This window comes from Podarcis vaucheri, assembly GCF_965113315.1.
Source record: "Podarcis vaucheri genome assembly, chromosome: 10".
Lineage (NCBI taxonomy): Eukaryota > Metazoa > Chordata > Lepidosauria > Squamata > Lacertidae > Podarcis > Podarcis vaucheri.
Genome location: NC_138748.1, coordinates 71,946,386 through 71,959,815, shown reverse-complemented (window position 1 = coordinate 71,959,815; position 13,430 = coordinate 71,946,386). Strand labels below are relative to the sequence as shown.

The 13,430-nt window shown below is 43.3% G+C and overlaps 2 protein-coding genes and 1 long non-coding RNA gene across 6 annotated transcripts in view; 2 read left to right on the top strand and 1 right to left on the bottom strand.

Moving 5' to 3' along the window:
- Positions 1-12,897, top strand: part of LOC309541268 (uncharacterized protein) — a gene marked incomplete at its 3' end in the record, with an annotated part of 47,922 nt that extends 35,025 nt beyond the window's left edge. The window contains exon 2 of the mRNA XM_082238923.1: positions 10,745-12,897. Coding sequence (XP_082095049.1) covers positions 10,870-12,897 — 2,028 coding nt within the window. The 5' untranslated portion in view covers positions 10,745-10,869. The remainder of the gene's footprint in view (positions 1-10,744) is intronic.
- LOC309541245 (uncharacterized protein) overlaps positions 1-13,430 on the top strand; it is a 328,128-nt gene that overhangs the window by 302,228 nt on the left and 12,470 nt on the right. The gene's annotated exons all lie outside the window — the stretch shown is intronic.
- On the bottom strand, positions 12,444-12,992 carry LOC309541496. The gene is made up of 2 exons (XR_014223753.1): positions 12,893-12,992; positions 12,444-12,690 (listed from the first exon to the last, which is right to left on the bottom strand). It is a non-coding gene; the product is annotated as an uncharacterized lncRNA (long non-coding RNA).

Here is a 13,430-nt window from a genome sequence, read left to right as displayed (position 1 = left end):
AAGCACTATTCGTGGGTCCCGTCGGCATGGCCTAGATCCCTGCACCCGTGCTGCGCCTTGGCAGCGGCGGACATGGGGTGCCAACGGAGGGAGTCCCCACGGGGGCCCCTTTGCCCCGTTTCCCCCACGCAGGGATCCCTGGAGCCCTGTAGGCTCCGCTTGGAGAAAGGCGGGCCATGAAAGGGTTAACGGGCGCGAGGGACGCCTGGATAGAGACCCCCGTGTGGCTCGTGTTGGGGGGGTTGTCCTCTGGATGGAGAGGGGGGCGCGAAGGCGGCCTCTGGGTGCAGGGGAGACTCCGGGAAAGAGGGAGGGGGTCGAGGAAGTCGGGGGGGGGAGCATCCCTGGGGCAGGGCAGCAGTGGGAGAGAGTGAGTGACAGAGATACAGAGATACTGGAAGACCAGTCCTTGGGGAGATGTCTCCATCGTGGCACCCGCCGGGAATCTCCAGAGGGGCCTCCTTGGCTTCTCCCTCCCACCCAAGAATCGACCCCCCCCTTCAAGGCAACCAGAGAGGGATCCCTGGAAAGTGGGGGAGGGAGGGGTCCAGTCCACCTACCCCTTCCTTCCTGCAAGCTCCATCCTCTTCACGCTCACATAAGCCCCTGCCCCGCCCAGACACAGTGGTTCAAATCCTGAGGAGAAGAGAGGAGGGGAAAGCAGTGGCGTAGCGTGGGGGGTGCAGGGGGGGCCGGCCGCACCGGGCGCAACATCTGGGGGTTAGGGTTAGGGGGCGCAAATCCACGGGTTAGGGGGCGCAAATTACTTGCCTTGCCCCGGGTGCTGACAACCCACGCTACACCACTGGGGAAAGGCCTTCTGAGAAGCGGCGCTTTGTTTCCGCAATCCCACCCAGGAAGCAGCTAGAAACCTCTTCCTCTGGTTCATTGAGGGTGAGGATAATGTACACCTGTCATCAGAAACGGGTGCAGAGTCCATAGAATGGCTCTCAGGATTGATCTAGAAGTTGCACCTCAAAAGCATTTCTGTTCCTCTTATTTTTGGTAGGCAGTGTCAGAGTGATTGACAAGCTGAGATACAATCCTTCAGCATCTGATGATAGCAATTGCATGAATCTTCCCAGTCAAAGGAGCCATTTTCATGCTATACAGTGCCTGTGGCTGGAGGCTCTACATGCAAGGTGTGCCTATACAGGCCAAAGACTGCCAGTATGAGGTGAGGTGTGTGACCTTCTCAAATTCATAGACTGTATGTGAATGAGAAGTTGTGGGTGGGATTACCGTTTATGGCATCCCTGTGATTTTCTCCCCTCATAACATTTCGTGAGCTGATATTGCAGTACGAATTCCAAAATAACTACAAAAAAATCACAATATAATAAGAATGATTGTAGTATTTCTACGCTGCCTATCTGGCTGGGTTTTCCCAGACACTCTGGGCAGCTTACAGTACCTATAAAAGACAGTAAAACATCAGACATTCAAAACCTCCCGATACAGGGCTGCCTTCAGCTGTCTTCTAAATGTCAGATAGTTGCCCATTTCCTTGCCCTCTGCCTGCTTCCCTGTAACTTCGCTTCTCATGGGGGGGGGGACCAGCAGAAGACCCTCGAAGGAAGACCTCAGTGTCCAGACTGAGCGATGGGGGTGGAGACGTTCCTTCAGGTCTACATACCCGAGGCTGTTTAGGGCCTTAGGTTGCAGATTTTGCTCCTCCGCAATGATCTCCAGAGCAAGTCCGACATACAATTAGCAGAGTAGGAAAAAAATGCTTAGAGACAGCAAAAAATTCCTTCAGCAAATCAATTTGTTACTAAAGGCATATTAGGATTCTATGCCTGAAACATGCAACCACGGCAATTTAATGGTCGGCACCAACATTGCGAATTGTGCTCAGAAACGTACTGGGAGTCAGTGAAGATCCTTTCAGACTGGTGTTATGCTGTCTCAGCGGCTGCTCCCATTCTGTTCTCTAGCTGCCACATTCTGGATTAGTTGCAGTTTACGAGTCACCTTCAAAGATGGCCCCATGTAGCGCATGGCAGTAGTCCAAGCGGGAGATCACCAGAGCATGCACCACTCTGGTGAAATAGTCGGCAGACTGGTAGGGTCTCATCCTGCGTACCAGATGGAGCTGGCTGACAGCTGCCCTGGACACAGAACTGACCTGCGCCTCCATGGACAGCTGTGAGTCCAAAATGACTCCCAGGCTGCGCACCTGGCCCTTCAGGGCCACAGTTACCCCATTCAGGACCAGGGATTCCCCCACACCTGCCTGCCCCCTGTCCCCCTGGAACAGTATTTCTGTCTTGTCAAAATTCAACCTCAGTCTGTTAGCTGCCATCCATCCTCCAACTGCCTCCAGACACTCACACAGGACCTTCACTGGTTCCAATTTAAAAGAGAGGTAGAGCTGGGTATCATCCACATACTGGGGAACACCCAGCCCAAACCCCCTGATGATCTCTCCCAGCGACTTCATATAGACATTAAAAAGCATGGGGGAGAGGACGGAGCCCTGAGGCACCCCACAAGTGAGCACCCAGGGGTCAGAACACTCATTCCCCCAACACCACTTTTTGGATATGGCCCAGGAGGAAGGAGGGGAACCACTGCATAGCAGGGCCCCCAGCTCCCCTAGAGGGTCCAGAAGGATACCATGGTCAAAGGTCTCCAAAGCCGCTGAGAGTTCCAGCAGAACCAGGAAACAGCGCAACCAGGGCAATTTCAGTCCCATGATGAGGCCTGAATCCCAATTGGAAGGATAATGGTGGCGGAAGCTTTCCTGGTCCTGCAGCCCACAAAAGCTCCAGGCACCAGATGTTAATTAGCTTTGAAGGGGCCATTGGATAATTGGTGGTCTTTTCTTCAAAAGACAAATATTTTGAATACCTTTACAGTGACATATGATGTAAATAGCGCTTCTGTTTTCCTTGTTTCACATTGGAGAGACTTTGATACATAGGTCTGAGCTCATTTCTTGGCCTGAAACTGCTGTGTTAGCAGCACTGTGAGCCTGGACAGTGTGTTTGGGGGTCCTGGGCTGCCTAGACAGCAAGACCCCTTTCTCAGCCTGGCTTATATGGTCCCAAGGAAAGCAGAGCAGTACGTTAGGCATCAGCTTGGCTGCAGTAGTGGCTGGAAGGAGGTGTGCAGGGCACCATCCAACCCTCTTAGAGAGTCCACTCTGGATTTGTGTAGGTTTTCCTCCACAGCTTTTACTTCTCCTGATGATAACTCAAGAGGCAGTGAAGGTTTATTTTTTATTTTTTTAAAAAAGATATTTATTGAAATTTTAAACAGTAAAACAAACTTTCCAATCAAACCTAAAAAGAAACATCATCATCACACTCAAACAAAACAAAAAAATACAGTAAAAAACATAAAAAGATAGGAAATAAAGAAAAAGAAAAGAAACACAAAAAAGACATAAAAATCCAATTTTTTACTTGTTGTTTTCATAACCCTTCTTCCTGACTTCCTTACATCTCCCTTTTTTGTGTTCCTTTTTACACAACCATGTTCAGCAAATATCTTACCCTCTTTCAAATCTTGATCTATATTATGGATTTTAACCCATTGTGTCGCCAATTCTTCCCTTTATATCCTTTTGTTTACATTTGACACAATGTAATCTAGTTTTTTCACCCTTGTCTTTTGAAACATTTGTTACATACTCCTTTTACCTATGTCACTGATGCCACATTGTCTTTATATCTTGCATCATTTTAGCATTCCAACATTTTAACATTTTAACATTCCAACATTTTACAATGTTTTTGCAAGTAGTCTTTAAACTTCTTCCAGTCCTCTTCCACTAACTCTTCTCCCAGGTCTCGGATTCTGCCAGTCATTTCTGCCAATTCCATGTAGTCTATCACCTGCATCTGCCATTCTTCCAGAGTGGGTAAATCTTGTGTCTTCCAGTACTTTGCGATGAGTATTCTTGCTGCTATTGTCGCATACATAAAGAAAGTTCTGTCCTTCTTTAACACCATTTGGCCGACAATGCCCAAAAGGAAGGCCTCTGGTTTCTTAAGGAAGGTATATTTAAATACCTTTTTTAGTTCATTATAGATCATTTCCCAGAAGGCCTTAACCTTTGGGCACGTCCACCAAAGGTGAAAGAATGTTCCCTCAGTTTCCTTACATTTCCAACATTTATTATCAGACAAATGATATACTTTTGCAAGCTTGACTGGGGTCATGTACCACCTATATATCATTTTCATAATATTTTTTTTTAAGGCATTACATGCCGTAAACTTCACACCCGTGGTCCATAACCGCTCCCAGTCAGCAAACATGATATTATGACCAATGTCTTGCGCCCATTTAATCATAGCTGATTTGACCGTTTCATCCTGAGTGTTCCATTTTAACAGCAAGTTATACATTCTCGAAAGTACCTTAGTTTTAGGTTCTAACAGTTCTGTTTCTAGTTTCGATTTTTCCACCTGAAGCCTACTTTCTTGTCCATATTAAAAACTTCTCTAATTTGATAGTAATGTAGCCAGTCTCGCACTTTATCTTTTAATTTCTCAAAACTCTGCAATCTCAATATGTCTCCATCTTGTTCTACTATCTCCCAATATTTCGGCCATTTGGCCTCCATAGTGAGTTTTTTCAGAGCCTTAGCTTCCATAGGTGACAACCACCTTGGGGTCTTGTTTTCTAGTAGATCTTTATATTTTATCCAGACATTAAACACTGCTTTCCTGACAATATGGTTCTTGAATGTTTTATGAGCTTTAACCTTGTCGTACCACAAATATGCATGCCACCCAAACGCATTATTAAACCCTTCCAAATCCAAAATGTCAGTGTTCTCAAGAAGTAGCCAATCTTTCAGCCAGCAAAATGCTGCTGATTCATAGTACAACTTCATGCCTGGCAGAGCAAACCCCCCTCTTTCTTTAGCATCAGTCAGTATTTTAAATTTTATTCTGGGCTTTTTGCCCTGCCAGACAAATTTAGAAATGTCCCTCTGCCCCCCCCCGAAACAGTTCATCCTGTCAACAATCTGCAGAGTTTGAAACAAAAATAACATTTTTGGCAATACATTCATCTTTATAGCAGCAATTCGACCCAACAAGGAAAGCTTCAATTTTGACCAAATTTCTAAATCTTTTTTAACCCCTGACCAACATTTCTCGTAATTATCTTTAAATAGATTCAAATTTTTGGCCGTCATATTTATCCCTAGGTATTGCACTTTCTTCACCACATTTAAATCTGTCTCCTTCTGAAACCTTTCTTTTTCCATTGTTGTCAAATTTTTCTCCAAAACCTTAGTTTTCTGCTTATTTAATTTAAATCCTGCCACCTGACCAAATTATTGAATCAGTTCTAAAACTCTTTTCGTACTAGATTCCGGCTCCTGTAATGTCAAAACCAAGTCATCTGCGAAAGCCTTTAGTTTATATTGTTTAGCTCCGACCTGAATTCCTTTAATCAACCGGTCCCTCCTAATCATGTTCAAGAGCACCTCCAGGACCGAAATGAATAGCAATGGAGAGATAGGGCAACCCTGTCGTGTACCTTTTTCAATTTTAAACTCTTCTGACACCACATTATTAACTATCAATTTTGCCTTTTGTTCTGAATAGATTGCATCTATACCATTTTCAAACCCCCGTCCCACTCCCATTCCCTTAAGATTTTTCTTCATAAAATTCCAAGAGATGTTGTCAAAGGCCTTCTCCACATCAATAAAAATCAAAACTGCTCTTGTATTGATGTTCGTTTGTAATAGCTCCAGAATATCAATAATGTTCCTTGTATTATCAGACAGATGTCTGCCTGGGAGAAAGCCTGCCTGATCTTTGTGTATCACTTCATTTAACACTCTTTTTAATCTGCTAGCTAAAATATCTGCAAAAATTTTGTAATCCACATTTAAAAGGGAAATGGGACGGTAGTTCTTAAGTTGTGTCTTTTCAGCTTCCGATTTTGGTATAAGGGTGATGAAAGCTTCTTTCCACGACTCCGGTGCCTTCTTCCCATCCATAATCTCGTTACACACCTCCTTTAATGGTTGAATTAGATAGTCTTTCAAAGTCTTATAATATTTGGAGGTTAACCCGTCCGGCCCTGGAGATTTGCCCAATTGCATGTTCTGAATGGCACCTTCAATCTCCTGTTCCGTTATCTTAAGATTCAATATTGTCTTATTTTCTTTAGATAGTTCTTGTAATCCATTTGTTCTTAAAAATTGGTCTATATCAGTCTCTTTCTGCGGCCCCTGAGTATAAAGTTGTTTAAAATATCTCTGGAAGCATTTTCTAATCTCCACAGGATTCTGAATGTTTCTCCCTTCAACCTCAAGATTAGTAACCGTATTCAGCTTCTGTCTTTTTTTTCAACTGCCATGCCAGCAGTTTCCCACACTTATTAGCCGATTCAAAAGTCTTTTGTCTCATTTGTTTAATTTTCCATTTGACTTCCTGATTTATCAATTTCATATATTGTGCTTGATATAATTTAATTTCTCTCAAAATCTCCTGTGACTTTGGTTTCGATCTTAATTTTTTCTCTCATTCTTTTATTTTTTCCAAAATTCTTTCTTTTTTCTCATTTTGGGTTCTCTTTTTTATTGCATTCTGCTGTATCAGAAACCCCCTCATGACCGCTTTGCTTGCATCCCAGATTATTCTTTTTTCCACTGTAGTTTTCAAATTTAGTTCGAAATAGTCCCGTAAGTTTTTTTGGGCCTTCTTAACAATCTCTTGGTCTCTTAATAAGGTGTCATTCATCTTCCATCTGAAGGAACCAGTTGAGGTTAATCTCATTTCCATCTTTACTGCATTATGGTCGGAGCAGGTTTTTGGGCAGATTTCCACCTTTCTAGTCTTAGGTGCCAGTCCTCTAGTTATCCATATTTAGTTGATTCTTGTCCATGTCATTTTGGCTTCAGAGAAGAATGTCCCTTCTCTTCCTAGGGGGTTCTTTATTCTCCAGATGTCAATCAAGTCCATATTGTCAGTTAGTTCAAAAAAGGGTTTTGGTAGCCTGCCCTCTTTTGTTATGCTTTGACTTTGCGCTTTATCCATATTCGTGGATACCACCCCATTCATGTCACCCATCATAATGATGTTGTTGTAGTCCATATAGTCCAGCAATGTCTCATGCAACCTTGTAAAATTCCAACTTCCCCTCATTTGGTGCATAAATTCCCAAAATCAAAAAAATTTCTCCTTGTATTTGAATTTCAATTGCCAGGATTCTTCCTTGTTCATCTTTGAAGAGAAATTTTGGTGATAGGCTTTCTTTTGCATAAATAACAACTCCTCTCTTCTTGACTCTATCTGATGAGATAAATTCTTGATCCAGTCTCTTATTAATTAAAACTTTCCTATGAAGCCTAATCACGTGCGTTTCTTGTAGACAAATTAAGTCTAATTGCTCCTTTTTTAATAAGTGAAATATCTTCTTTTCTCCGGGGAGTTAAAGCCATGAATATTCCAGCTTAATAGTTGCAGAGACATGTTGGAGTAGTTCTATTCTCCCTTTGGCGGTGGTATCACTTTCTCAGGCTCAACAGAACCCAAAGGTGTAGGTACAGAACCTAATGGTCCAAGTTCTAAGGCTCTTGCTTCACCTTCAATCCCTTTCTGAAGGTCTTCTCCGTAGTTACTCAAAAAATTTTCCTTGTCTTCAGCTGTTTTGATTTTAACTTTCTTCCCCCTAAACGTAAAGGATAGTCCCTGGGGGAACTCCCATCTAAAAATGATTCCGTTACTTCTCAGTAGTTTCACCAAGTCTCCGTAGTTAGATCTAAGTTCCAATAAGTATTTCGGGATGTCCTTGTAGATTTCCACTTTAAGATCCTGAATTTCAAGGGTCTTTTGAAAATGTGCACTCAATATCTTATCTCTTTCTGCCTTATTCCTGAGGGAGATCAGGCAGTCTCTGGACTTAGCCTTCGTCCCTCCCTTTCCAAGTCTGAATGCACTTACAATTTTTAAATCTTTATCTTCTTCCAAAGGCCAAAATTTTGCAAATTCTTTCGTCAAAAATTCGATTAAATCTCCCTTTTCAAGTTCTGGAACTGACCTCAATCTCAAGTTATTTTCCTTACTTTTTAGCTCTACCATAGACAGATATGCCTGGTGTTCACCAATCTGTTTACGCATGGGTTTTATTTCCTCTTGCACGGCCTCTGCTTTCTGTTTAGCCTCCTCAGCTATTTTACGATTCTCTGTGGTAGATTCCAGGAGTTTCCCGATAGCTTGAGCATTTAAACTCACTTGTTGAGTCAGGTTGTTAACACTAGCCGTGTTTTGATCAATCTTAGATGATTGTTCAGTCACTTGCTTACTCAGGCCATCCAATTTTGCAAAGATTTTATCTAACACTGAAGTAAAGTCCCCTCCTGTGGCCATTCCTTCCAGCCTGGCTTGCTCTGGCTCTTCCTCTTGTGCCACAGAGACAATAGGAACAGATGATCTTCACAGCTGTGAAGTTATAGTAGTTTGTTGTGTTTTGGCTTTGCCTGATCTTGTTTTCCCACTCATCCCACTTCTGTCTATGCGTCAAGGTCAGTCTCGCGGTTTGTAATTCCCATGGGAATCCACAAGTCCAAAGATGGAAAAAAAACCCAGTGATTGCAGATTTTCAATAGTCCTCTAGAGGGAGATTAAGTATATCTTAGAGGAGAAAAGTTGCAATCTTTCCAAAAAGCCCTTAAACATTAATAACAATATCAAACAGCATCAAAGTCCCGAAGATCTTCCAAATCTTTTCACCTTTGCAGTTAATCCTAAAGTACTTACAGTGTCTCTAAAAAGTGCAAGTTCAATGTAGCAATTCAATGTAACCGTCCAGTGTAGCAGCTCAATGCAACAATTCCCACAGCCTAGCAGTTCCAATAGTCTGGCAGCCCGATTGCCGGGATTTCTCAGTGCTTTTTGTAAATCCACAAAAGAAGAGGTAAAAAGGAAATATCCACCAATAAAAAAGTAAAATCCACAAGTAACAAGGTGCAATTCAAATTTTCTTCCACACCTCAATTTAGTTGATGCTCGGATTAGTTCCTTCTAAAGTCGCGATTTCAAAGGCATTAGAGAGTTTAACATCCTTGCTTTAAATCTTTAAACAGAGCCGGGAGACAGACTTCCTGGTTGCGTCTCCCGCTTCAGTGCCAAATTTTCAGTCAATTTAGTCCCAAATTCAGTAAACTTCACCTACTCACGGGAAGTTGTTTTTAAGCTGAATAGTCCCAGGAAAAGAGGTCAGCACTCACCGACAGCAGCTTTGCGGCTTCACTCCACAGAAAGAGCGATCGAGTCACAGCACCGCGCCAGCCCTTTCACGCTCTGGAGCCCCTTACGAGGTCCCTTCAACGTTACGAGGGGCGCTGATGGTGCCCGCTGAGTCCCACAGCCACAGGCTATCGCTGCCTGTGGGTTTCCAACCTGGGTCTCCGCTTCGCCGTAGCGGACGACCCTTTTCTGCGGAGCTTCCCCTTCACAGTTGGAAGGAGACCGCCATTGCCGTTCGCACCGCCCCTGGAAGTCATCAAGGCAGTGAAGGTTTAGGACCAAAGTTTTCCTTCTCAATGGGCTCACTTCCCCGGTTGACGATCCCATCTGCCCTTCACTTTCCTCTACAGCATGGGCAGAATCTGCCTTTTTGACTGTGGGATTCACTGTTTGTCTTCTCCTCTCCATCCACCAGGGTCTGCTTTCACCTGCAGCAGAATTCCCGAACCCACCAAGGATTTGAGACCCATCAGGTATCCTCATCTGGTCTAGCCGGCCGGTTGAAGTCGTTCCTGAGATTGTGGCCCATTTTGCATGCTGACAGCTTCTGGAAGCCACAGGTGAGAGCTGAGTGCAGGGTGGGGACCAATGGTGGAAAAATTACCCCTACCAAAGGTACTACCGCTCCCCTAACACCCCAAGACATCCTATAATTATGATATTTAAGACAGATCAGGAATAAATTCATATATCAAGAAATAACACAACTTCAGGTTGTTAATGAATCAATACCACATATTCAAGGATGAAGTTCCCGCTAAGTACAGTTATCCATTTGCCTTTAATATCCAGCTTTTTCAGTGTCAGATTAGGATAGTCTTGTGTCAGGAGACGGGCACAAGATGAGGCAGCACATCATTATAATAAGGAGCAATGGGGGTGGGTGTTTCCATCTGGGATTCCCATGCGCCACCTGCTTTCCTTCTGCTTCTCCTGCTCTCTCCATGCAATGTGAGGCATGTAGACTGAGGTCCATTTCCAAGAATAGGAGCTTCCCTGAGCACCCATTCAGCTGACGCCAAGCACCAAGCCTTGTCACTAGTTCTCTGACTGACCCAGACCACAGTCCCTGGAAAAGACGAAGACCTGAGTCTCACAAAATGTTTATATGGACCTCCTGAGGCCAATGGGATTGTGCAGGTGATTCATAAAGATCTAGAGGTGGAAACTGGGGTGGATGGAGGATTATGATGCAGAGAATGGGAAATGTCCAAAGGAACGATGAACCAGAGAAAGAGACAGTCTTATCATAGACAAAGAGCAGCTGCCTTTCCTTTGAGGAAACAATTGATTTGAAAAGGCTGTATTCCAAGTTCATGCTGCCATATTAACGATGACTAAGGATTATGAAAGGTTGCTTATGCATTACTATCATTTGGTGTCATTGCATCTTCGTTTCCTCAAAACTGGGAACATGGGTAGGAGGCAGGGGAATGTAGGAGATGTTGAAATAGGAGAAGGTGCTAATGGTGCTTACTGTGTTCTCTTCCCCTTTCTTCTCTTCCTTGAAACCCAAACAGGATTTCCTTTCCTCCCACTTGGAAGAAGGTGATGGAGAAGACATTCAGAATTCTGAGGGATGGGGCACTTTATTTCATTAGGTATAGACGTTAAAATGTGTGAAATGTGGAATATGCTTCACTGAATGAGCACACATAGCTCACATCAGCGATATCAAGAAGGGGAGAAACCATTTAAAGGTATGGAGAGTGAGAAAAGTTTCACCGATAGTGAAAAGCTTAGAACACATCAGTGGACTCACATGGACAAGAAAGGATTCCAATTCTTGGATTGTGGAAAGAGCTTCAGTCAGAATGGACACTTAAGTTTACATCAGTGGACTCACACAGGGGAGAAGCCATTTAAATGTATGGAATATGGAAAAAGCTTCAGTCAGAGAGGACAACTCAATATACATCAACAGACTCACACAGGGGAAAAACCATTTAAATGTATGGAGTGTGGAAAGAGCTTCAGTTTTAATGCAAACCTTAGAAAACATCAGCGGACTCACACAGGAGAGAAACCATTTAAATGCATGGAGTGTGGAAAGAGCTTCAGTCAGAGTGGACACCTCAATATACATCAACGGACTCACACAGGGGAGAAACCATTTGAATGCACGGAATGCGGAAAGAGCTTCAGTCAGAATGGAGACCTTAAATTACACCAGCGGATTCACACAGGGGAGAAACCATATAAATGTATGGAGTGTGGAAAGAGCTTCAGTACGAGTTGCCAACTCAATAGGCATCAACTGACTCACACAGGAGGAAAACCACTTAAATGTATGGACTGTGGAAAGAGCTTTAGTGATAATGGAACCCTTAGAACACATCAGCGGACTCACACAGGAGAGAAACCCTTTAAATGCATGGAGTGTGGAAAGAGCTTCAGTCAGAGTGGACACCTCAATATACATCAACGGACTCACACCGGGGAGAAACCATTTGAATGCATGGAATGCGGAAAGAGCTTCAGTCAGAATGGATACCTTAGAACACATCAACGGACTCATACAGGGGAGAAACCATATAAATGTATGGAGTGTGGAAAGAGCTTCAGTTTAAATGGAAACCTTAGACTACATCAACGGACTCATACAGGGGAGAAACCATATAAATGTATGGAGTGTGGAAACAGCTTTAGTGATAATGGAAGCCTTAGAACACATCAACGGACTCACACAGGAGAGAAACCATTTAAATGCATGGAGTGTGGAAAGAGCTTCAGTCAGAGTGGACACCTCAATATACATCAACGGACTCACACAGGGGAGAAACCATATAAATGTATGGAGTGTGGAAACAGCTTTAGTGATAATGGAAACCTTAGAACACATCAGCGGACTCACACAGGAGAGAAACCATTTAAATGCATGGAGTGTGGAAAGAGCTTCAGTCAGAGTGGAAACCTCAATATACATCAACGCACTCACACAGGGGAGAAACCATATAAATGTATGGAGTGTGGAAGGAGCTTTAGTGATAATGGATACCTTAGAACACATCAACGGACTCATACAGGGGAGAAACCATATAAATGTATGGAGTGTGGAAAGAGCTTCAGTTTAAATGGAAACCTTAGAATACATCAACAGACTCACACAGGGGAGAAACCATTTAAATGCATGGAGTGTGGAAAGAGCTTCAGTCATAGTGGACACCTCAATATACATCAACGGACTCACACTGGGGATAAACCATTTAAATGCATGGAGTGTGGAAAGAGCTTCAGTCAGAATGGAAACCTCAATATACATCAACGGACTCACACAGGGGAAAAGCCATTTGAATGCCTGGAGTGCGGAAAGTGCTTCAGTCAGAATGGAGACCTTAAATTACACAAGCGGATTCACACAGGGGAGAAACCATATAAATGTATGGAGTGTGGAAAGAGCTTCAGTAAGAGTGGACACCTCAATATGCATCAACAGACTCACACAGGGGAGAAACAATTTGAATGCCTGGAGTGCGGAAAGTGCTTCAGTCAGAATGGAGATTTTAAATTACACCAGTGGATTCACACGGGGATAAACCATATAAATGTATGGAGTGTGGAAAGAGCTTCAGTAATAGTGGACACCTCAATATGCATCAACGGACTCACACAGGGGAGAAACCATATAAATGCATGGAGTGCAGAAGAGCTTCAGGCAGAATCGACACCTTAGAAAACATCAGCAGACACACGGGAGAAACTGTTTAAATGTATGGACTGTGGAAGGAGCTGCACTCAGAGCGGAACCCTTGATTTCTGTCAATAAACTCACACAAAAGAAAAACCTTATAAATATCAGGAAAGTAGATACAGGTTCAGTCCTAGTGGAAGTTCTAAATCAACAGACTCATGCACAGGAAGAACCTTATGAGTTGAAACCCTACAAACCATCAACAAACTCTAAGAGGAGAAGCAGTGTAAATGAAAAGATTGCAAAAAGTGCTTTATTTACAATGGAGTGTTTAAGGAACATCCAGGTACTTTCACATGGGAGAACCCATTTAGAAGTATGGAGAACGGGACATTTTCCTTTCAGTGTCCACTCTTTCTTCACAGCAATTAACTCATCAGGAAATCAGTCTTAAACACATGATGTGTATTTGATGTGCTTGTGTATATATGTAAAACTGAACAGCAATGAAATTTTGAAGGCAATGTCAAACAATGTGAGTATAATCTAACAGGTAAAGTACCTTTTGAGAGATA